We start from the raw sequence: 25,714 nt of genomic DNA on the forward strand, positions 1-25,714 counted from the left end.
TTTTAGGCCCCAGCAATATCAATTAGGCCTCACATGGCACAGGACGTAGAATATCATTCACTGTCTTTCAAGCACCTCACAACTGGGGCCCCAATTACCCTTCCAGTTTAGTCTTTCACCTTGATTCTGCAGGTACTCTATGTGCCAGCAAAATGGAGTCCTTCCTCTGAGGATACAAACTTCAGGACCTTGCACATGCTGTTCTCACCATTTCAACTTCCTTTCTCTTCATGTCTCATAATTTCTGCTTCCTGAAATCCTCTGAGCACTTGAGTAGTAAAGGAAGTGTCAATTATATAAATGTATCAGATCAAAAGTTTATACACCTTAAACTTACAAATACCACAGGTCAATTAATATCTCAGTTTTAAAAAGAAGAAAAAGAAGTATCGATTAAATTTATACTGTAAATCCACTTTTCGAAAAAAGGATAAAAACAAATAAGGAAGATGGCCGCGTAAGAGGACACTGGGCTCACCTCCTCCTGCTGATCACTTAGATTCCACCCACATCTGCCTAAAAATCCCAGAAAAATGCCAGAAGGCTAGCAGAATGGACTCTCTGGAGCCAAGCATAGACAAGAGGCCCACGGAAGAGGGTAGGAAGGGCAGAGAAGTGGTGCGCACTAAACAGACTGGCGGGAGGGAGCCAGGGCGGTGGAGGGGTAGCCTGCCGGGCAAGGCAGAGCCCCCAAAGTCTGGCTTGAAAAGCAGAGGGGCCAGACTGCCTGAGTTCTGACAGCCAGCGGACTTAACATCTAGAATGTTAAAAGTCAACAGCTCTGCTCTTGGAGAGCGGGGAAGGCAAGAGGACACAGGGAGGGAGAGCTGTTGAGCCCCAGAAGACAGCTCAACTGGCCCGCCAGGGGAACAAAGGCGCTGGGAAGCGCCGTCTCCCTCTCCCACACCCCAGGCAAAATTCCAAAGGGAATCAGTTCCCATCACCGAATACGTTTGCAACCGCACAAACACCCAACGCTGTGCTTCTGTGGATCCATCCCTCCCATGGTCTGCCTCCCTCCCAGTGCTGCAGGGCCCCTCTTACAGGGGACCACCCACTGCAAAGCAAGATAAGCCTTCCCCTCCCACCCCTGTGCACCTTGTAGATCCAGATCCACCCTGCCTAATGTGCCATATCCTATCAAAGCAGCACCAAAAGCCTGGCAGTGTGCAAGTAGCCCAGACAGGGGCCACACCACTCCACAGTGAGTCCTGCCCTGGCAGAGGGGAAGATAAGGTACACACCAGTCTGACTGTGGCCCCAGTGGTGGGCTGGGGGCAGACATCAGGTGTGACTGCAGCCCCGCCCACCAACACAAGTTACTACGGGGAAGCACAGAGGACGTGCCCTGCAGCTTGGAGCTACCGTAAGGACTACCCAAAATGACAAAATGGAAGAATTCTCCTCAAAAGAAACTCCAGGAAGTAGCGACAGCTAATGAATTGATCGAAAATTATTTAAGTAATATAACAGAACAAGAATTTAGAATAATAGTCATAAAATTAATTGCTGGGCTTGAAAAAAGCATACAGCACATCAGAGAATCTATTGCTACAGAGATAAAGGGACTAAGCAATAGTCATGAGGAATTTAAAAATGCTATAAATAAGGTGCAAAATAAAATGGAGGTGGCCATAGCGTGGGTTGAAGAGGCAGAGGAGAAAATAGGTGAATTAGAAGATAAAATTATGGAAAAAGAAGAAGGTGAGAAAAAGAGAGATAAAAAATCCAGGAGTATGAGGGGAGAATTAGAGAACTAAGTGATGCAATCAAATGGAACAATATCTGTATCATAGGAATTTCAGAAAAAGAAGAGAGAGAGAAAGGGGCTGAAGGTGTACTTGAACAAATCATAGCTGAGAACTTCCCTGATCTGGGGATGGAAACAGGCATTGAAATCCAAGAGGCACAGAGATCTCCCTTCAGAAGTAACTTAAATCGATCTTCTGCACAACATATCATAGTGAAACTGACAAAATACAAGGATAAACAGAAAATTCTGAAAGCAGCGAGGGATAAACAGGCTCTAACTTACAAAGGTAGACCTATAAGAGTAGTGGCAGACCTATCTATTGAAACTTGGCAGGCCAGAAAGGAATGACAGGAAATCTTCAATGTGATGAACAGAAAAAATATACAACCAAGAATCCTTTACCCAGCAAGTCTGTCATTCAGAATAGAAGGAGAGATAAAGGTCTTCCCTAACAAACAAAAACTGAAGGAATTCATCATCACTAAACCAGCCCTACAAGAGATCCTAAGGGGGATTCTGTGAGTGAAATGTTGCAAGGACCACAAAGTACCAGAGACATCACTACAAGCATGAAACCTACAGACATCACCATGACTCTAAACCTGTATCTTTCAATAATAACACTGAATGTAAATGGACTAAATGCTCCAACCAAAAGACATAGGGTATCAGAATGGATAAAAAAAACAAGACCCATCTATTTGCTGTCTACAAAAGACTCATTTTAGACCTGAGGACACCTTCAGATTGAAAGTGAGGGGATGGAGAACTATCTATCATACTACTAGACGTCAAAAGAAAGCTGGAGTAGCCATACTTATATCAGAAAAACTAGACTTTAAATTAAAGGCTGTAACAAGAGATGAAGAAGGGCATTATATAATAATTACAGGGTCTATCCATCAGGAAGAGCTAACAATTACAAATGTCTATGTGCCAAATACGGGAGCCCCCAAATATATAAAACAATCACAAACATAAGCAATCTTATTGATAAGAATGTGGTAATTGCAGGGGACTTTAATACCCCACTTACAACAATGGACAGATCATCTAGACACAGATCAATAAAGAAACAAGGGCCCTGAATGATACATTGGATCAGATGGACTTGATATATTTAGAACTCTGCATCCCAAAGCAACAGAACATAATTTCTTCTCGAGTGCACATGGAACCTTCTCCAAGATAGATCACATGCTGAGTCACAAAACAGCCCTTAATAAGTATAAAAGAGTTGAGATCATACCATGCACACTTTCAGACCACAATGCTATGAAGCTTGAAATCAACCACAGGAAATAGTCTGGAAAACCTCCAAAAGGACGGAGGTTAGAGAACACCCTACTAAAGAACGAATGGGTCAACCAGGCAATTAGAGAAGAAATTTAAAAATATATGGAAACAAATGAAAATAAAAATACAACAATCCAAATGCTTTGGGATGCAGTGAAAGCAGGCCTGAGAGGAAAATACATTGCAATCCAGGCCTATCTCAAGAAACAAGAAAAATCACAAACACAAAATCTAACAGCACACCTACAGGAAATAGAAGCAGCATAGCAAAGACACCCCAAACCAGCAGAAGAAGAGAAATAATAAAGATCAGAGCAGAAATAAACAATATAGAATCTAAAAATCTGTAGAGCAGATCAATGAAACCAAGAGTTGGTTTTTTGAAAAAATAAACAAAATTGATAAACCTCTAGCCAGGCTTCTCAAAATGAAAAGGGAGATGACCCAAATAGATAAAATCATGAATAAAATGGAATTATTACAACCAATCCCTCAGAAATACAAGCAATTATCAGGGAATACTGTGAAAAATTATATGCCAACAAACTGGACAACCTGGAAGAAATGGAAAAATTCCTAAGCACCCACACACTTCCAAAACTCAAACAGGAAGAAATAGAAAATTTGAACAGGTCCAGAACCAGCAAAGAAATTGAATTGGTTATCAAAAATCTCCCAACAAATAAGAGTCCAGGACCAGATGGCTTCCCTGGGGAATTCTACCAGACATGTAAAGCAGAGATAATACCTATCCTTCTCAAACTGCTCCAAAAAATAGAAAGTGAAGGAAAACTTCCAGACTCATTCTATGAAGCCAACATTATGTTAATTCCCAAACCAGACAGAGACCCAGCAAAAAAAGAGAACCATAAAGAGTGCCAATATCCCTGATGAATATGGATGCAAAAATTCTCAACAAGATATTAGCAAATCAAATTCAACAGCATAAAAAAAGAATTATTCACCATGATCAAGTGGGATTCATTCCTGGGATGCAGGGCTGGTTCAATATTCGCAAATCAATCAGTGTGATACATCACATTAATAAATGAAAAGATAAGAACCATACGATCCTGTCAATCGATGCAGAAAAAGCATTTGGCAAAATTCAGCATCCTTTCTTAATAAAAACCCTCGAGAAAGTCAGGATAGAAGGAACATACTTAAACATCATAAAAGCCATTTATGAAAAGCCCACAACTAATATCATGCTCAATGGGGAAAAACTGAGAACTTTCCCCCTGAGATCAGGAACACGACAAGGATGTCCACTCTCATTGCTGTTGTTTAACATAGTGTTGGAAGTTCTAGCATCAGCAATAAGACAACAAAAGGAAATCAAAGACATCAAAATTGGCAAAGATGAAGTCAAGCTTTCGCTTTTTGCAGATGACATGATATTATACATGGAAAACCCGATAGACTCCACCAAAAGTCTGCTAGAACTGATACATGAATTCAGCAAAGTCGCAGGATACAAAATCAATGTACAGAAATCAGTTGCATTCTTATACACTAATAATGAAGCAACAGAAAGACAAATAAAGAAACTGATCCCATTCACAATTGCACAAAGAAGCATAAAATACCTAGGAATAAACCTAACCAAAGATGTAAAAGATCCGTATGCTGAAAACTATAGAAAGCTTATGAAGGAAATTGAAGAAGATATAAAGAAATGGAAAAACATTCTGTGCTCTTGGATTGGAAGAATAAATATTGTTAAAATGTCAATACCACCCAAAGCAATCTACACATTCAATGCAATCTCAATCAAAATTGCACCAGCATTCTTCTTGAAGCAAGAACAAACAATTGTAAAATTTGTATGAAACCACAAAAGATCCCCAATAGCCAAAGTAATACTGAAGAAGAAGACCAAAGTGGGGGCATCACAATCCCAGACTTCACCCTCTACTACAAAGCTGTCATCATCAAGACAGCATGGTATTGGCTCAAAAACAGACACATAGACCAATGGAATAGAATAGAGACTCCAAGGGCGCCTGGGTGGCGCAGTCGGTTGGGCGTCTGACTTCAGCCAGGTCACGATCTCGCGGTCCGGGAGTTCGAGCCCCGCGTCAGGCTCTGGGCTGATGGCTCAGAGCCTGGAGCCTGTTTCCGATTCTGTGTCTCCCTCTCTCTCTGCCCCTCCCCCGTTCATGCTCTGTCTCTCTCTGTCCCAAAAATAAATAAACGTTGAAAAAAAAAAAAAAAGAATAGAGACTCCAGAATTGGACCCACAAAAGTATGGCCAACTCATCTTTGACAAAGCAGGAAAGAATATCCAATGGAATAAAGACAGTCTCTTTAACAAATGGTGCTGGGAGAACTGGACAGCAACATGCAGAAGAATGAAACTAGACCACTGTCTTACATCATTCACAAAAATAAACTCAAAATGGATGAAGGACCTGAATGCAAGACAGGAAACCATCAAAACTCTAGAGGAGAAAGCAGGCAAAAACCTCTCTGACCTCAGCTGCAGCAAATTCTTACTTGACACATCTCCAAAGACAAGGGAATTAAAAGCAAAAATGAACTATTGGAAACTCATCAAGATAAAAAGCTTCTGCACTGCAATGGAAACAATCAACAGAACTAAAAGGCAACCGACGGAATGGGAAAAGATAATTGCAAATGACATATCGGACAAAAGGCTAGTATCCAAAATCTATAAACAACTCACCAAACTCCACACCCGAAAAACAAATAATCCAGTGAAGAAATGGGCAAAAGACATGAATAGATACTTCTCTAAAGAAGACATCCAGATGGCCAACAGACACATGAAAAGATGCCCAACGTCACTCCTCATCAGGGAAATACAAATCAAAACCACACTCAGATACCACCTCACACCAGTCAGAGTGGCTAAAATGAACAAATCAGGAGACTATACATGCTGGCGAGGATGTGGAGAAACGGGAACCCTCTTGCACTGTTGGTGGGAATGCAAAGTGGTGCAGCTGCTCTGGAAAACAGTGTAGAGGTTCCTCAAAAGATTAAAAGTAGATCTACCCTATGACCCAGCAATAGCACTGCTAGGAATTTACCCAAGGGATACAGGAGTGTTGATGCATAGGGGCACTTGTACTCCAATGTTTATAGCAGCACTTTCAACAATAGCTATATTACGGAAAGAGCCTAAATGTCCATCCACTGATGAATGGATAAAGAAATTGTGGTTTATATATACTATGGAATACTACTTGGCAATGAGAAAGAATGAAATATGGCCTTTTGTAGCAACATGGATGGAACTAGAGAGTGTTATGCTAAGTGAAATAAGTCATACAGAGAAAGATACCGTATGTTTTCACTCTTCTGTGGATCCTGAGAAACTTAACAGAAGACCATGGGGGAGGGAAAGGGGAAAAAAAAGTTAGAGAGGGATGGAGGCAAACCATAGGAGACTCTTAAAAACTGAGAATAAACTGAGGGTTGATGGGGGGTGGGAGGGAGGGGAAAGTGGGTGATGGGCATTGAGGAGGGCATCTGTTGGGATGAGCACTGGGTATTGTATGGAAACCAATTTGGCAATAAATTTCATATTAAATAAATAAATAAATAAATAAATAAATAAATCTACTTTTCAAATGCTTTAAATTGGAAAGTTGGGGAAATGGGCACTGTTGTATATTGTTAGTAGATATGTAAGTCATTAGTTTCATTAAAGGGACAGTGATACTTTACATTTTTTAAAGATGTTTATTTATCTATTTATTTTGAGAGAGAGAGAGAGAGAGAGAGAGAGAAGAGAAGAGAAGAGAAGAGAAGAGACAGAGAATCCCAAGCAGGCTCTATGCTGACAGTGCAGAGCCCAATGCGGGACTCGATCTCATGAACTATGAGATCATGACCTGAAACCAAAATCAAGAGTCAGACACTTAACCCACTGAGCCACCCAGATGGCTGTGATACTTTACATTTAAAAAAAATCTTAGAATATACCTACATAGACCTTAACCAAAGAATTCTATTTTGAGAATGTATCCCAATGATATAATCACAATAACTAATCATAATTATCAAATATTTTCTATGTTCTGTGCTGTTTAATATATCTAATTATATTCTAACAGCAGTTCTTCAGGTAGATTTTATATACTAGGAAATGGAATAATAAAAAATTTGAGGCAACTTGCTCTTTGCCAACAAGAAATGAGGCCAGGGGCGCCTGGGTGGCCCTGTCAGTTGAGTGTCCGACTTCAGCTCAGGTCAGGATCTCACAGTTCGTGAGTTTGAGCCCCACATCGGGCTCTGTGCTGATGGCTCAGAGCCTGGAACCTGCTTCAGATTCTGTGTCTCCCTCTCTCTCTCTGCCGCTCCTCTGCTATGCTCTGTCTCTCTCTCTCAAAAATAAAATAAACATTAAAAAAAATTAACAAAAAAAAAAAATGAGGCCAAATTTTGAAACAGGTATTTTATTATAAAACATACTCTCTTAATCAGTCTACCACATAGCTTTTCCTGCATAAATGCAGAGTAGCTATTAGGCCTGTTCATAGTTGTGTTGTTGTAAACCTTGAAAATTGAGGTAAATAAATTAGGGCATATCTACTGTTCATAATATGAAAGATGATCATTATATATTGTTAAGTGAAAATATCTATTAATAAAATAGTATTTCCATTATGAGCATTTTGGTTAAAAAAATGTTGCTTTTGTTCATTATAAACTCACCAGTCCATTTTACGGTTTCTGGCACATAGTACTTGTTTGTTGACTGAATTAATTGATGAATATACACAGTCAAGAGGTTAGAAAAACGTACCACAAACTTTAGCAGTATCGATCTGTGGATTGTGACATTATGAATGAAGTTTATTTTCTGATTTTTTTAAGTTCTATTTAAAATTCTCTAGACTGAGAACATACATTTTAGTAATCAGAAATGTAACAATAACTGTTGTATTTTTAAAAAATTGTTTAGGTTCTGTCTTAAATGACTTCTTCCCATTAAGTCTTTATAACCCAGATACAGGAGATTGCTACCTCTTTTGTACTCAAAACACTTTAGACTTGAGTCACAGCACTTTGCCTCTAGCCCCCTTTTCCTTGGATTCTTTTTACTGATGTAATGCCTTATTCTTATGTACCAGTTCCTATCTCCCTTTAAATGGTATGTTCCTTGAGAACTTATTTTATTTATCTTTATAACCCTTTCACTTTATAGGGCAGTGCTTTGGATCCAATAAGCACTTACTCTATGTTTCTTATTGGACACACAGTATTACTTATCTACTGTCCTATTGAAAATTTTGGAATGTGAAAAATCCTAGCTTATTAGCTGATACTCAAGATACACATTTAATTGCATTAGCAATAACAATGCCATGCTGAGCCATAATGGAACATAAAGTAAAGGAAAAATAAATCCATAACACTGATCCTGTCTTTATGCAATATTCTGATATTTTGTTCACCATGAATTCTTTGTACTAATTTTAGCTTTCAAAAAATATTGCATTAAAATATTTATCTTTATTTTTGCCAATTCACCTAGCCTCAGCCCTGCTTTTATAATACCATATGAGCAGATAATGCAATCCGAGCATCTTAGAACAATCTAGACACTGTATGTATTATTTATATATATATATATATATATATATATATATATATTTACATTATATACATAAAATTATATGAACAATATATATATCATGTATATGATATATACATAGATACATAACTCTATTCACTTAGCACTCACTGTCATCCTAATGGATATCTGTATTATTATCGCCATTTGACATACAAAGAAACTTAAGCACAGAGACATTAAGCGACTTTGTCAAGGTCACCAGCTACAAAGTGGAAGAAATGGAATAGAAACACCATTAGCAGAAATAAGCAAAGTAGCAAAGTAGAAGGGAAAGTTGAAAGGTGAATCATTTTTAACGACTTTGATCAGTATAGAAAACCAACCTGGGTAGAGCAGGCCAGTTGTGAAAAAAAGGGCCTGGTTTTTAAGAACTTTGATTTTTATCAAATGAGAGCCATTCATTAGTTTACTCAACAAATACTCAACTATGATTGAGGCACCATTAGTGTAAGTTAAATGACATCAAAGATATGCTGGCCAGGGAACCTAGATGCCAGTGGCAGTATGTTAGTATCCAATCTGACTCTCCTCTTAACGTGTATTGCTTTATTCACTACTGTGAAGTGGTGTTTCCAGACAAAAGATGGTAGTGAGTGTCATTCTGAGTCTGTGACTCAGGGAACAGTTAATTTAAGGGAGCTGCTTATTTATTATGGGCAGCATCCATGGTAGTGCATCTGCAGTTCACCTGCATCCCCGATGATCATTTCAGTGCATGCATGAAAGATACAGATTCCTGGGCCTCATTCCAAACTACTAAGTAAGAATCTCTGACTTCAAAGCAATGTTTAAAGAGCTCCAGCTTTGCAGTCCTCCAGGCTGGGTCCAAACGTAATTCACCCATTCATTCGGTCTGGTGCCTTTAGCAAAGAACCTAGTCTTTGGTGTGTTTGTTTAGCTTCAGTATCCTCATTATAGGTAACGTGGGAATAAAAATACCTACCTCTCATTAGGTTTTCATGGGGATTGAATTAAACTGAATATCTAACTATAATGATAACTTACAACAGTTTACAAATATTGAGTACTTTCAAAGTGTCAGGCACTGTGGTAGATGCTGTGCTGACATTATTTTATTAACTTCTCTTAAGCACTTAGCAGAGCACTGGCCACCTAGTGAGTAATGGATTGGTAAGAGCTATAGCTTGAGTACCATCCAGATCATTGTAATTGGCAGGGGGGTGGGGGGAGTCAGTCACAAACAAAATATTTAAGCCCAGAGTCTGAGCATAATGGATAACTGGAAGAAGTCAGCCAGACTGGTGGTCCCCAAAGCCCAGCCCACTGCATTAGAATCATCTGGGTGAGCTCATTAAAACACTGTATCTTCCTGGTCCTCAAACCTCTACCTCAGTAACTCTAGGTGGACCTGGAAGTCTCTTTTGTTTAAAAGGCACAAATGATTTTGAATTATGGCCAAGATTTAAATCAAATGATTAACTTGAGCTTCAGTTTTCTTAAGATTCATGAGGTTAGGGAGTAAGTCATTTCTCCCCCTCCCCCCTTCCCTTTTTCATCTCCAGTGCCTAGGACAACGCTGTCACATAGAAGATGCTCAAAAATATTTGGGGTTAGATGAGCATAAAATGGGCCTAAATAAAGCCTGCTTTGTCTGCTTCCCGCAGGCTTTATGAGAAGTGTTTGTAAAGCCCCAGTTTATAGTGCTTCTAAAAGATGGAAGATGCCATACAATAGTGTAATTTTATAGATTTAGCTATTAACTTATTTTACTGTGTCTTCTCTCACCCTTTAAACGTTAAGTCATTTGGTTTGCAGGTATCCACCATTATACTGGGTTTCTAAAAATAAATTATAGCAAAATTGCAGATAAAATACTTCCCCAAAATTCCTCAAAATAATTTTTACTCAAATTATTTTTTTACTCAGAATTAAAATGCTATAGAATGACCTAAAATTCCACATGCATCTATGCCTGTTAGGTTCCATATTAAAGTTCAACCCTGTCAAGTATTCACTTCCTCATTCGTTGATATTAGCTTTAGACCTGTCTTATACCACACCTGGTTATCTGTACATATTGCCAATGCAATGCAATCTGTTTCAGGCACCCTTACTGCATTCCTTTACAACAGCAAAAACTTGACTTAAAACACCGAGCAGTCCCATCCTGGTTCCTTCTAATTGCCTATCACTCAGCTATTTTCTTTTTTTTTTTTTTAAATTTTTTAAGTTTATTTATTTATTTTGAGAGAGACAGAGATAGCATGACTGGGAGAGGGGCAGCGAGAGAGGGACAGAGAGAATTCCAAGCCACCTCCACACTGCCAGCAGAGAACCCAACGCAAGGATCCAACCGGCGAAACCATGAGATCATGACCTGAGCAAAAACCAAGGGTTGGACGCTTAACCGACTGAGCCACCCAGGCGCCCCATCGTTCAGCTATTTTCAAATGTAGACATCTTTTGCGAGAGTCACGGGGGCCTCCAACCTTAGGCTTAAGAGGGAAGAAGGTGAAGAGGATGAAAAACAAGTTCCTCAGGGGGAGGGAAATGAAGGCGTTATCCCAAATAAAGTGTCTGGAATAGGAAAATCTACTGAGTCAGAAAAGGAAGTTATGTACTAATACTGGGACTCAGCTGAACCACAGTTTATATGACTAGACTTGAATTCCTCACTCTCCCTGCATGCTTCATGCATAAAGAGTCAAGGGCTCTTCAACAGAGAAGGGAAGGAAGAAATTAGCATCTGACCATCCAGCCACGTTTGCAGTCACACTTCTCCAGACCTGACCGACCATCCCTAAACACCACTTGCCCAGGTCTATCCTCTCTCTGCGCAAACCTATTTCACTGAAAGTTCATTTCAGTGCTGCCTCATTGGTGGGAATAAAATAAGCTTCAAAAGAATAAAAGGATAGAAAGGAATCATTAAATCTATTTCGAGCTCAGAACGCTATTCTGGGACGTGTGGGGCCTTCCATTCGTGGACACAAAGGTGAATGTTTTCAAATCTGGAACCAGCACAAACCCCCAAGGAAGCAAAGGCAAAGAGGAGAGGAAGCTTCTCCTACCTTCCGTGGCTCCAATCTCGATTGTGCCTTTCACTTGGCTGAAGCACCATAGTGTGTCCTGGGCAAGCGCCCCAATTCCTGAAAACAATACAAGGAGACACTTCAGGTTAGGTAAGAGCTCCCTGTTGTCCTCAAGAGGCCAACCAGAAAGGAAACGCGTCGTGTAAGCTATGCATTTCTAAAAGTAGGCTTGCACACCAGGTATCATGGCGTCGGAGAGGAGACCCTAAGGAGTGCTGGGAGGATGGCCGGTCTGTAAGGAGCAGGTCCTGCGGTGGTGAATCAGGGCTCTGTCTCCTCCATCTGACAAGCCGGGACTGCTCGGAGCTGGAGCAATTGGAGTTCGTCCCTTCTGGCCCCTGGCAGCGTCCTGGAGCCGGCCTGCAGTCACACCCTGTGTGACTGCCCCTTTTCATGGGAATACTAATGCTTTCGATTGTTTTCCTTCGGTGGCGGTGGGGAGGAGAAAGAGGCAGTTCGCTAGAGGGGAGAGAGGAAAAGAAAGGCAACTTTTTTTTTTTTAACTGGCTTCACAGCTTGCCTGGCTGAACGGCCAGTAAGGGGTCAGATACTCAGAACGTCCATCTCTCTTGTTCCCTTCTTGACGGCTTGCCAAAGTCCGAGCTGACTGGAGAGGAGAGGAAAGCGAAAACAGGTTGGGGATGGGGGCGGGGGTGGCTAACAGCACTGTGGAGGCAGTCCTGACAAATGTGGCCTCTTTCCTTCCATGGGGATTTCTGCCTCAAATCTGAACCCAGCCATTGGTGAGGTTAAATTTTCTGGCTTCTGGTTTCTACAAATATATGAATCCAATGCTAATACATATGCTGATACACCTGCTAATATATTCATTAATATACATATCAAGTTGAAAAAGTCCTTTTCAGAACACTTCTGAATCCTGCCAGTTTGCTCCTCAACAGCCTGGCTGTTCCTTCAATTCTGTGAGGTTTTAAAATAAAAAGGAATATTGCATCGTCAAATTTTAGGAGAGGCTACCAGTTTGAGAATGGTTATATTCATAGGAAAAAAAAAATCAAGCATCAAAACCAAACTGACCTTTTAAAACACACACACAAAACACAGGAGCCATCCTCACTGTCAATGACAGACTTTTCACTGAACTCTGTGGAAACCTTCACTCACTCAGCTACGTGAGAAGAGATCCAATCCCTATACACTTTTCTCACTGTTGGTCACCTCACATTTGCAGGAAGCCATGTGGCATCATCCCTTAGGAGCATATACACTTTGCAGTCAGGCAGGGTCTATAGTTTGGCTCCGACCTCGGACAAGTTTCCAAGCCTGAGGAGATGTTTCTCTTTAATGGCAGTAACAGTAATAGTACCCATCTCTCCGTTTTTATAGATACTAAAAGGGCTTAGTAGAGTCAAGCAACTTAGTAAAGGATGTGATTATCATTGGCAAAGATTCTAAAATGTTCGATAGCGAAAACCAAGAGGCACATTAGCTGAGAAATTTTCAGTTAGTTGCTATAAGGCAGGCACCGTGGTAAGCACTGTACATAGATTATTCCGTTCTCATACAAATAGTGAGGAAGGCCCAATTTAAACCCCATCTTACAGGTAAAGAGAGACCCAGGAAGTGTGACTAACTCATCTGAGGCCGTGCCAAGGATGCGGAAGAACTGGGATTTCCACCCAGGCTGTCTGAATCCCAGTCTCCCAGGGTGCTGAGGTCAGCCTGCCCATTTAACAGGGTTTCAACTGTAGTTGCATTCAGAGGGCTGAGTGGGAATACAATTTCCCACATCAGTTATTAAAAAACCGATATCTCCTCTCAGAGTACACAAGGCTAAAGTTGCCCAATAAAATTAGCATCTGGGGAGGAAAAAGGAAGGCATTTGGCAGCATTTGTTAGTGCACAGAAAGACCACATCCACTGCCCTACCGCTGATCCTTTCTTGGACTTGTTGCTCTAGCCTTGGATTTCAGCATGAGACTCTCTCTGATAATTTCTTACTCTTCCTGTGAGCTCTCACTGACCCTCTTTTCAACTGCCAATCCTGCTATTGAAACTGTGTCTATGTCTGTTCATAGGGAGCTATCAGCTACAGATAAGGTTCTTCCTGATTTTTGTCCTCCTGGCACAGTTTTTTTTTTTAATGTTTAGTATTTATTTCTGAGAGAGAGAGAGAGAGAGAGAGAGAGAGAGCAGGGGAGGGGCAGAGAGATCAAACACAGAATCCAAAGCAGGCTCCAGGCTCTGAGCTGTCAACACAAGCCTCCACAGATGTGGAGCTTGAACTTAGAACCATGAGATCATGACCTAAGCCAAAGTCGGACACTTAACCAACTGAGCCACCCAGGTACCCCATGGCACAGTCCTTTATATCATTAGTTATGATTCTGGGTGTAGAAACTTTACTGACCACCAAACACTGAAAGCAAGCAGACACACATACACAAATAAACACACAACATGCACAAACGCATACATACACACATACCCCGAGGCAGATTGAGATGAGCCTATGAAAGGGTACTCATATTGCTTCAGAGAATTTGAGCTTTAGAAGGAACCTTGCCTACATGTGAAATCAACTTCTTTCAGATTTGAAAAATCAAGGTACAGGCAATTACCAACTTTCTGTGAGTCACAGAGGAATCATGTGACCAATTCACTACCTGTGACAGTTCTGAGCATCACCCCTGGATAGGTTGCCTGGGGCTGTGAGCTCGGTTGATCAGAGCTCAATTAATTAGTATGAGAAATCAAGGCAGCCTAAGCTTTTGTCAGTTTTCTTGTCCAGGGCAGTCTTGGATTGGACCCAGTTTCTGTTCCACCAAGATCCGTGCTAAATGATGCCATCAATGGTGTAAAGAGAGTTTGGGCTATGCCATCTCTGTCCTAAAAGTGCCAAACAGCAGGTGGAAACTCAAACGCCAAACTCAAATGTTTATGTGACAATCCGGCCAGGAGTGGGACACCCAGAGGAACAGACACTTGATGTGCGTTCATGATCGGCTGTGGAAGCGGGGGATGGTGGACCCTGGAGGACACAGGCCTATGGGGGCGGTAGCTACTAGATTCCGCTGAAAGATGCCAAGGAGGAGTCTAGCCTAGTGCTATCGAATTGGCTGTGTGTTTTCCACGATAAGCCAGAAATCAGGATTATTATGTGAAAACTCCCAATTTTTAAATGGTGCCAATCAATTCAAATAAGAGCACTGTGTGGCTCATACACCATAGGGCAAACACATCACATCTGCAGGCTAAATATGGTCTTTGTGCCACTGGTTTGCAAACCTCTGGCTTGACTATTTGGGCTGAAAGACACCTTGGAGAATACACAGTCCATCTTTACCATGTGGCCGATCAGGAAGCAAAGTTCCAAGGTGAGAAAGAACTCACAACACAGTGTCTGCAGACTTAGGACTCAAAGGTGGCAATTCTAATTCTTATACCAGATTTCCTTTTACCTCCAAGCTACCTCTCTTGGTAATGGTTTGGTGATATGTCTGTCTAGATTTAATGAATGCTCTTTAGGGAAGGGTATCTGATTGCTAAAGTGGATGGCAGAGAGAATTAAGCTGAGACAGTGAGGAAGGAAAATTTGTTTCTCTTAAATTACAGACCTTGACAGCTTCCCTAAACCCCAGTGCCAAATGACATTCCAGTTGCTATGGTAACAGTGTCAATAAGCAACATTCTCTACCAGGAGGCTGAAGCAGATACAGTGGCTATACATCTTGGAAGATGCTCATTCCTGTCTCCCTACAACTATGGCTCGGGAAGGTCCTGAGTCTCATCTACTGAAAGGCCATGAGGTCAGCCCACCGAAGGCATACACCTGTCTTCTTCCTAGCATCATGTGTAATAGCTGATCTCTGAATATGATTAGACCTTGGAGATCATTTGGTCCAATTGCCTCATTTGAAAGCAGAGGACACTGAGGCACAGAGCAGGCACGGCCATGCAGTGAGATGACGGCACCTCGGGAGCCTGATCCCAGAGCTTCTATGCCCAGCACAGGCTCTTCTCCTTGTACTGCCCCAGCAGGGCCCTTCAGAGTCGAGGCTGGCCTCTGTGCCACCTCATCTGTGCCAGCTCGGCTGTGTGAATACAATGAACAGAGGGTGTGACACGCAGCAAATAAAGCTCCTTATTGATTGGGAGGCCACTGGAAAGAGTTGTTTCCATGGACTTGGCATCAGCAATGTGCTCCTCTCTGCAGAGAGAGGGAGAGAGAGAGGTGATCCTTGCCCAGAGAAATTTCCTCTGAGAAGAATGTGTTTTGAAATTGGCTATGCTATAGGGCTATAGATGTATATTCAACTACTTAGAAGGAGCCTATAATTATGCTATCCTCTCTGAGTGTGTTGTTATGATAGCAGGAGAACTTAAGGCAGGCACTCATGATGAATGGGTATGTTGATAAAATACCAGCCCAAACTTGGTGTGAAAATCTTTCTATTGAAGATGCCAGATTTCAAAAAGAGACACAGCTGCACCAGAGACAGTTACAAACAAGTGGATTCCATACTTGAAGTAATAAAAGAGAGACTTTCACTTTCTCACTCCCTCCCTTAACACCTTGTATATTGCTCGAATTTAACAATTCCTACTGTGTTTAATAAATACCGGTTACTTCTATGTCCCCAGCTTGACAGTGAGCTCATGAAAAATAGGAGCAAGCAGCAAAAATAAATAGGTCAGACTTTTAAGTCAAACTTTTGCTTTCCTTTGCACCAAAGTGAATCAACCATTAGAGATATTATAGTAAAATCATCATTGACTTGATTCTGCTCTATTTAATTCACTGGCTGAATTCAAAAGACAGTGAAACAAACTGTTAACTGGCTAAACTCACTGTTTCAACAATCCATCTGATAGAAGAAAGATAAACTAACCTGAAGAAAGTGGCTACTTTGATTAATAGGAAAGTAGCAACAATAGAGACCTATGGAGGTGATTTGATACCTGAGTGAGGAAATCTTGGGCTGTCAGCGACACAGTGCAGCTACTCATTCTTTATTGCTTTCTTGATCCTGCAGTGTCAGAATTCATTTGCTGAATAAAGAAAAGGAGTTTTACACTCTCAAAGAAGTAATAATGCTGCAATATGCCTCACTGGAAGCCTTACTCTAACAAAACAAAGGAAATACAGGTGTCAAACATCATCAAGACTAATGTAAATATTTGTATGTTAGATACTGAGAAAATAAGAATACTGTTGTTAATTCTCACCCGGGGCATCCTATCTTGTCAACCTATTTGTGTCTTTATAGCTAAAGTGTGTTTCCTGTGGCCAGCATCTACTTCTGCGTTGTTTTTTTTTAATCCAATTTGAGAATCTCTGCCTTTCTATTGGAGTCTGTATAACATTAACAGTTATTGTGCTTACTGACATAGGTTAAAATCTATTATCTTGTTTTCTATTTTTTTTCCTGAGTTTTGTTTTCTTCTTCTTTTTTTAATGTTCTATTTTATTTTTGAGAAAGATAAAGAGAAACAGAGTGTGAGCAGGGGAGGGGCAGAGAAAGAGGGAGACACAGTATCGAAAGCAGGCTCTAGGCTCCATTCTGTCAGCACAGAGCATGACGCAGGGCTCAAACTCACTAACTGTGAGATGGTGACCTGAGCTGAAGTCGGACACTTAACCAACTGAGCCACACGGGCACCTCATGTTTTCTTTCTCCACTTTTACTGCCTTCTTTTGGTTTGCTGGATATTTTCATGATGTTATTTAATCTAATTAGTAATGAGCTACACTCCTTAGTTGTCTTATTTTAATGTTTGCTACAGACTTCATAGTATACTTAAATTATCAGCTTGCCTTTTAGTGATTTTATACTACTTCATACATAGTACAAAACCTTAAATAGTATATTTCCGTTTCTCCTCTCCCATTTCCATGATATAATCTTCCACCATTTACTTTTATGTGTTACAATCCTCACACTTTTTAAATTATTTTGTTCAAATAGCCAATTACCTTTTAAAGTGATTTCAAAAATAATAAAAAAGCTTTCACTTTTACCATAAAGTTACCACTTCTGGTGCCCTAAATATCTTTGGGTAAATCTGTATTTCCACCTGTATCATTTTCCTTCTGACTGAAAAATTCTTTTAATACTTCTTACAATGCATGTCTTCTGGATATAATTCTCTGAGCTTTTGTATGTCTGAAAATTTTTTTACAGCCTATTTTCACTGGGTATAGAATTGTAAGTTGACAAAGTTTTGTCCTTCAGTACTTTAAAGATGAAGCTTCATTGTTTTCAAGATATCTGCTGTTAATTTTATTTTTTTCTTCTGTATACATCTCTTTTCTTCTGGCTGCTTTAAATTTTTCCTTTATCTCTGGTTGCGAGCAGTCTTTTATTTATTCCATGTTTCAACTTAATTTTTGAATGCATGTAACAGAGTCATAATGACTGTTAAAGTCCTTGCCTGCTAATTCTAACATCTGTGTCAGTTCTGGATTTCAACTAATCCTTCTCCTCATTATAGATTATATTCTCCTTCTCCTTTGCCTTCCTGGTAATTTTTTATTGGATGACAGACACTGTGAATTTTACCTTGTCATGTGTAATATATTTTTGTTTTCCTATAAATATGTTTTTAATCTTTCTCCTGGGAAGTAATTAAGTTGGAAACAGTGTGATCTTTTTAGGTCTTGATTTTAAGATTTCTTAGGCAGCACCTAATAGGCAGAGCTCACTTTAGTCTAAAGCCAATTATTCTCACTACTGAGGACACACCTTTATGAGTACTTCATAGCATGTGATTTTGACAGGTTTGATTTTGAATTATGAGGTTTCATTTCGGCAGATGGGAACAGGCGCTATTCCTAGCCCTGTATAGGCACTGGGTACTGTTCAATTTAACCCTCTTGGATGGCTCCTATAGTTTCTTCATATGTATACACTGATCAGCACTCTGCTGAGTACTTGATGTGGAGCCTCTCAACATTCCTGGAGTTCTCTTTCTGTGCATATCTCTTCTTTTCAGTTCCTTGTCCTGCAAACTATAGCTTCCTTGGTCTGACTCTCTGTTCTGCCTCTTCAATTCAGAGAATATTCTGGGATCTGCCTGAGTTCCTCTCCTCCGTGCCATAGCCTGGGAATTCCCTCAAGGCAGTAAGCTGGGGGCAATTGTGGGATGGAGATAGATATATATATATGTGTGTGTGTGCGTGTGTGTGTGTGTGTGTGTGTGTGTGTGTGTGTGTGTTTTGTTTTGTTTTTCCTGAGAGACCACTGTCCTTCATTGTCTGATATCCAAAATGTCTCAAAAGTCATTGCTTCACCTATCTTATTCTAGGGTTTATTTGTCACAGTCCCTATTATTCCATCTTGGTCAGAAGCAGAAGTCCAATAAACTAAAGTAACATTCTTTAAAGTGCTTCTCTAGGTTCAAGGATCTACTTCAGTAGATCTTCACTGAGCACCAAACTGATATTTGGACCAGGTTTATCTGTTCTCTCCACTTTTTTTCTTTTAACCATTGGATATTTTGTTCCATACAGTCACTCATTAGTGAGGAAAATCAAAAGGAACTGCACCAGGTTATGTTTATATTTCATAACTCTTTGCCCTTTCATCAGATGCTTTCAGAATTATTTTGCCAGCTAGAGTGCCCGTCCAATCAAAATACTCATTGGCCTTAGAAGGTTCCTGCCTTCCCCTGTGGCAGCCTATCATTCCTGTGACTTCAGTTATGTCTATATTGCATATCACTCTCTCATGTTTTCCGAAAAAGGCAGAAAACCCAACTGCCAATGAAACCAACTCTTCTAAGCCAAAAGTCACTATTTTATTATTTATAATGAACGGCACTCTAAGAGATTCTTTCAAAAATTCTTACAGAATTCCATAGAAATTTAAGTCACCATACAAGACTATTTCTAGAGACAGGAGTATTTTGATTCTCATCCTATCACACTACGCAGGGGAGAAGAATCTTTACTTATATGAAACTAACTTTAAAATTATGTGCACAATCAAAACCATTTATGATATAGCTCTGGTTTCCAATAGGATTATTGTTTCTATACCAAAACTCACTTCCAGTAGTAGACTCTATCTCCTCAGATAGTTTATCATTCTCTCTTCCATTTTTTTTTTTTATCTTTACTTTGTACTTATGGCAAAGTGGTGTGCCAGGGACACCTGGTTGCTTATGTCATATCCATCTATTCCTTCTAGGTATTGACAGATTCCCTGTTTCAACAACAAAAGCAAACAAAAACACATATAACCTCAGACTCCCTTGCAACTAGACTTGTCCATATGACTCTTATCTGCTTCTCCTAGGAGTACGTGGAAACGTGTATGAATCCATAATACACCTGCTGCTTTTCTCCCATTTACCACTGCTCCACCTTTTCCTTTCTAAAGTCATGTGTGATGACTGGAGCTATTGCAGACTTCTGGCATTCAAAAGACAAGATCACAGAGACCTTGACCCTGGTCTTCAAGCCACTGAACCGGCATAGCAGTTGTCAGTCTCTGACTTTTCACAGCAGAAACAAACAAACCAAACCAAACCAAACAAAACTTGATTTGTGAGGGATACTCTTTCTTCAGTTACAGCTGAATCCAATCCTCCATATACAAATGGGAAAGAGGATGTTACCGCTGCATAATTACACAATTTCTATTTCTGCCACAATAAAAAGCATTCATTTTTAGATTTTAAGAGGTAAATCAGTTCAGAACAATCCATTTTACTCATCTTCTAGCTCACCACTTTCAACCATTAGCCAAAATGTCAAGCATGAAAGCACTGATAGCACTGTGTTACAATTCTTTATTTACACCTCTGTTTATAGACTCTGAATTCTTCAAGGGCAATACCTGTGCTTTATTTATGCTTTCACCTTTAGAACTTAAAACACCTCTTGGTGCCTATTAAAAGATTAGGAAGTGATTATTTAATTGGATTAGAATAGAGGCAGAAGCAGCCCTTTACTCCCATAGAGGAAGTTGTTCCCACAGGATCTAAACCAGTGTTCAGACACATGATATGATAAGCAGAAGGGAGCCGGAATATAGGGCTAGTACTTTGTCATTGAACCAGTGTCACACCCCCTAGAACACAGGGAAACTCATGTGGCCCTACAAGGATGAAAGTGTCTTCTAGCATCCTGAGGAAAAATATCTTGCAAAAAAGAAGACTTGATAGATGCTTTAGCAAATACTCCTCCATTCCCAGCATTTTCTGTCTATAATTACATTTCCCAAAAGAGGGCAACATATTAAAAAAGAGCTGTCATATTTACTGCACTGCTTCCCTTAAACTGGATGGTGAATTACAAAGCACAAGTGGCAAAGAGCCAAACAATCCTTGCTCATTTAATCTTGTTTTCTCCTGTGCCAGTTATTGACCAATCAATTGCCTTGGATCTGGCAGGAGTGGTTTTCTCTGAGGGTCTGAGACCAACAGCAACCAGGAGCAGCTCAAACTGGATTTCTTCTCAGCCCTGTACATAAAGGTTAGACAAATTTTCAAGGCAGGAGACTCCTGAGCCTTGACTCATTGACAAATGAAACCGCCTGGGTATGAGATCATACTTCTGCTTCAAGGCTTGCAAGACCATCTTTGGGCTAGTATTGCTGTGATGGAAAGAGCAAATAGAGTGTTGCCCAAAGGGAGTAGGCAGTTTTGACATTGAAAATTATTTTGTAATTTTATATACTGGACACCATTCTCTTCAAATCCACATGGCTGCAATGCTAAGAAAGATCACTCATCGAGTAGAGCCTTGAGTATTTTGAATAGATTAGGAAAAGCAGAATTGAAAAGCCCAGTTTCCCTACAAGTTGGGGGAGGGGGTGGATGGATTTACAATGAAGATTTTTAAATGAAGGTTGAATTTGCAACCATTCATCTCAAAAGGCATGCCTAGACCACCTGATAAATAATACATTTGTATTATGCTTATGAAACATGCAGATGGAGTCCAATTTGCAAATAAATGCCTTGAGGAATTTTTCAAAACTTCACAGGTAACCAAATCCTAGGATTCTCTATATCCATATTTGTGACGTTTTTATTTTATTTTGTGACAGTTGCCATAAATTCAATTAATCTCTATGGCAAATGAAATTTTGGTGTTTTTTTTTTTTTTTTCTTGCTGAAGGAACAAAATGATCAAAAAGTTGGGAAGATGGGAGGCAACAAGCACATTTGCTAACAGGGAAATCAAACAGCATCACATCAAAATGGGAAGCAAGGACATCTGGGCAGCCTTACCTACTAACCTTGTCCACCACCACCTCTCACCCCTCCCCTCCCCCGCCCCGCTTTCAGGACATTCTTTCCTTGCTATGGAAAAAAGCAGATGCAATTAGAAACTGCTAAGCTAATAGCTAAAATAATGCTCTGACAGCAACAGAAACAGAAAGCGAAAACTCGGAATTTGCGGGCATGGAAAATACTGCAAGGGAAGGACAGTTGAATGTGTTCCAGGATCCTAGGGCAGCCCCTGGCAGCTGCCCAGAGCACAGCAGGTAAGCATGCCCAATATCGGCTTCTTGTACCAAAGTGACAATTCTGCCTGATGTATATACCCATTGAGGCATATACATGTAGCAGGAACATGCATACAGAAATGGAAAAACATGACCGCTGAATTCCCTTTACACATGACACATGTTCTCTAGTCCGCAGTGACTACTGTGGGGCTCTGCTTTGTGACTGGCCCAACAGAAGCACAGCTCACATAGTCCCTACTATAGCCCCATGGGTTAAGTGATTACACGTCAAGAAATTAAAGCAAGGAGAGGTGAAAGGCTTGCCAAGGTCAAATGGCCAAGTGTGGCAAAGCTACAATCAGAAATCAGGTCTGATAAGCCTGAACTCAGGCTTCCCACCTCACGTCTTCTCCAGTAGATGCCTATGTTGTGTGAAAAGCAGATGGTATTCCTACAACCCAAACTCTGTCCAACATGTGTGACAGAGCATGCTGGTTAAAAGGCATCTCAGTGTTCCTTTGGTAAATAAAGCATTCATTAGTAATGGCAAAATAGTAAATTCTGATTTTTCTTAAAACTAGACACATGCCAAGGACAAAAGGTGGCAGAGGGGCATAAGAAAGGAAACACCTGCAATTCTCTTTTTGATGACCTAAATTTTTCCCCTCTCATGCTTGTTCTTCCAGGTCCCACTGCTCCTGTGCAAGGAAAGACCTTTTCTCTCACTGGAGCCCAGGCTGCTGGAAAGTGTCTCCTGAAACAACAGGACACAGGGATAGCCCCACAACAACATAGCTCACCTGCTGAAACAACCCCACTGAACTAGATTCTGGAGCATAGACAGGGAGAGGAGCTGCTAAGGGAGATGTCACTGTGCAGGGAACACTCTACTTTCTGTCTCCTACATGCTGGTGCCAAAGAAGATGTGTGAGTCATAAATCAGAGGAAGGACGATTACAATGGCAGGAAAGATGAAGTGAGCAGAATGTTATTGGAATTGGGCCATTTCTCCAAGCTCTAGGGCTGACGTGATGCTATTTGTTGCATCATTTATTCACCTAATAAAGTGTTCAACAAATATTTATTGAGGGCCACCTATGTTCAAGGCTGTAGCTTTTCTCATGAAACTGATATTCTAGGAGATGGAAAGTTATGCAAATAAATAAATAAATAAATAAATAAATAGATAGGTTGGGATAAGTTCTGCAAAACAGAAAGACACTGCTTAAGGAGGACAAAATCTACTAGTTTGTATAGTTCATATACAAACTAGTTATATAAGGTCAGGTGAGTCCCCTCAAACAAAGTGACATTTGAGCAAAGACCAAGAGAAGTGAGATGGACAGCTAGGAAAGGTCATTCCAGGGAGAGGGAACAGCCTATGCAAAATCCTTAAGACTGGTAAGTGCCTGGTATGTTGGGGAAACATTAAGGAAACACTGTATGACCACAGAGGGAGCAGCAGGCAGCAAGGACAGAGAGGCCATGCTGGCGGGCAGATCACATGGGGCTGAAATACTCAGGACATTGAAAGGACTTTTGCCATGTAACTCTTTATAAATGAAACTCACTGGAGAGTTTTAAGCTAAAAAGTCACTTTGGCTGTATACAAAACAAGAGTGAAAACAGAAACACAGCCAGTTAGGAGGCTAGAGCAATAATCCACAGAGAAATAGACCCGAATGGGAACAGTGAAGGTTGTGAGGAGTGTTGCATGTGGAGTATGTAATAAAGATAGTGACAAAGAGGGACACTAAGATATCTTTGGCCCAAGTGACTGGAAAAATGGAGTTATCACTAACTGAGAATGGGAGGAGGAGAATGGGAGGTGTTTTGTATAGGTTAGGCTTTCATGCCTACCAGGTATTAAAATAGGCATTAGACACCATCACCTGCCACTGCTGTGACTCCTTGCTCCATGATAAAGCTATATGATTTAATAGGATGCATGAATTTTATTGACAGCCATCTTTCCTGTTATATTGTGGTCCGTTGAGAGCAGTGATAGGTTTTTTTGTTGTTGTTTTTTTTTTATCTCCACTGTGTTCCTAGCACCAAGCACAGTGCCAGACTAGTAGCCTGCACTTGGTAACTCACAAATAGGTGAATGGATGAAAGTGTGAGGCAGTGAGTCCTCCCAACACCTCCAAAGGGTAGGTTCTGGGCCAATGGAAACTTCTAGTCAGGGAACCAAAGAACTGCACCAGCGGAAGGACCCATGCAGATACGATTGTAGTGGTACTTTCTCTTTCCCATTGGTTCAAATCGTACCTTCACTTCATTTTAAGGTTATAAGATGCTGATTTTTTTTTTACTATTACAGAATTTAGGAGAATACAAAAAGATCTATTTCCAAAATAAAATACCACAGAATTCTTTCCTTGATTTTAAATGGCACCATGGCTGCCTAACTCAAGTTTTCTAACACATCAACTTGAAAATTCATTGTGGGGTTCCTCCATAGTCTCACCCAACCCACCAGAACATTCCAGCCATACATTTTTGTGCCTCTGACATTACACCCTGGAACACTCATCCACGTGCTAGCTTTCCCTTCAGTCAGGGCAGGCTGTGGCCTGTATTTTAGTTCCAGAAGGGTCCTGCAACAACACATTCTCCAAGAAAAGCTGATCTTCATGTGTAGAAAGCCACCATTAAGAGGCATTTCTTTGTACTGACTTTCCCTTTTCAAAAACACTTTAACAAGATGGGTTAAGAAATGAAGCCATTAGGAGTGCCTGGGTGGCTCAGTCTGTTAAGCATCCAACTCTTGATTTCTGCTGAGGTCACGGTCTCATGGTTTGAGAGACTGAGCCCCACATTGGGCTCCATTCTGACAGCATGGAGCCTGCTTGGGATTCTCTCTCTCCCTCTCTCTCTGCCCCTCCCCAATCCTCATGCATGCATTCTCTCTCTCTCTCTCTCTCAAAATAAATAAACTTAAAAAAAATAAACAAAGCCGTTATTTCCTAGTCACGTGTTATCAAACTAGAATGATCTCTATGTGAATCAATGGACCTAGAAGGAGATGGTTCACTAAGGGCATCTAAGACTGAACTTGGTGGGGGGCAGGGGGTGTCCTGGGGTAGCAGAAGAGCAATGAAGACAGACTCACCAGTTCCCTGGGGTGGCAGTTAGGGGGACATAAGGTCCAGGTATTCAGAGGTCAACAGTTTCAGTGCCAGTATTTTTAAAACCCTCCGTCCCATTACACAAGGGCAAGGGTAATAGAGTTAAAATCTTATCTGTGCTAGATATATTGGGTGACCTTTATCTGAGAAAAACTGTTCTACAGTCAGATAACTTGGGGGCATCCTTCTTACCACGTCCCTGCCTTGGATATTTACAATGGGCATCATTAGTGGTTTAGAAGCTGAAAGAAGTCTTACGTTTTAGAAATCTGTTTAACCTTGTTTCATATAGCATTTTTACAAACCTATATTTATTTATTTGGAATATAGCTTATAAGAGACGGAGTGAATTCATGAATTTGCCTTATCTGGAAGTTAACAGTATGAAAGAAAGGAGACTGCCCAACATTGCACAGCACGGTCTTTCACCAGGTTCGAGAGAACCA

At 40.6% G+C, this 25,714-nt stretch overlaps 1 protein-coding gene and 1 long non-coding RNA gene across 4 annotated transcripts in view; one reads left to right on the forward strand and one right to left on the reverse strand.

Moving 5' to 3' along the window:
* Positions 1–25,714, reverse strand: part of PPP2R2B (protein phosphatase 2 regulatory subunit Bbeta) — a 510,749-nt gene that overhangs the window by 447,905 nt on the left and 37,130 nt on the right. Inside the window, exons 1-2 of one of the 3 annotated variants that reach the window (XM_011282787.3) lie at positions 11,891–12,085; positions 11,693–11,770 (exon numbers count right to left, since the gene is read on the reverse strand). In XM_011282787.3, the coding sequence (XP_011281089.3) occupies positions 11,693–11,742 (50 nt within the window). In that variant the 5' untranslated portion in view covers positions 11,743–11,770; positions 11,891–12,085. Of the gene's footprint in view, positions 1–11,692; positions 11,771–11,890; positions 12,086–25,714 lie in introns of those variants that run through there. The other 2 variants (XM_019833919.2, XM_019833907.2) reach the window with 2 other exon arrangements.
* On the forward strand, positions 15,204–23,210 carry LOC123386231. Its single transcript, XR_006600067.1, has 3 exons — positions 15,204–16,847; positions 21,041–22,173; positions 22,824–23,210. It is a non-coding gene; the product is annotated as an uncharacterized LOC123386231 (long non-coding RNA).

The sequence above is a fragment of the Felis catus genome, chromosome A1 (assembly GCF_018350175.1).
Source record: "Felis catus isolate Fca126 chromosome A1, F.catus_Fca126_mat1.0, whole genome shotgun sequence".
Classification (NCBI taxonomy): Eukaryota; Metazoa; Chordata; class Mammalia; order Carnivora; family Felidae; genus Felis; species Felis catus.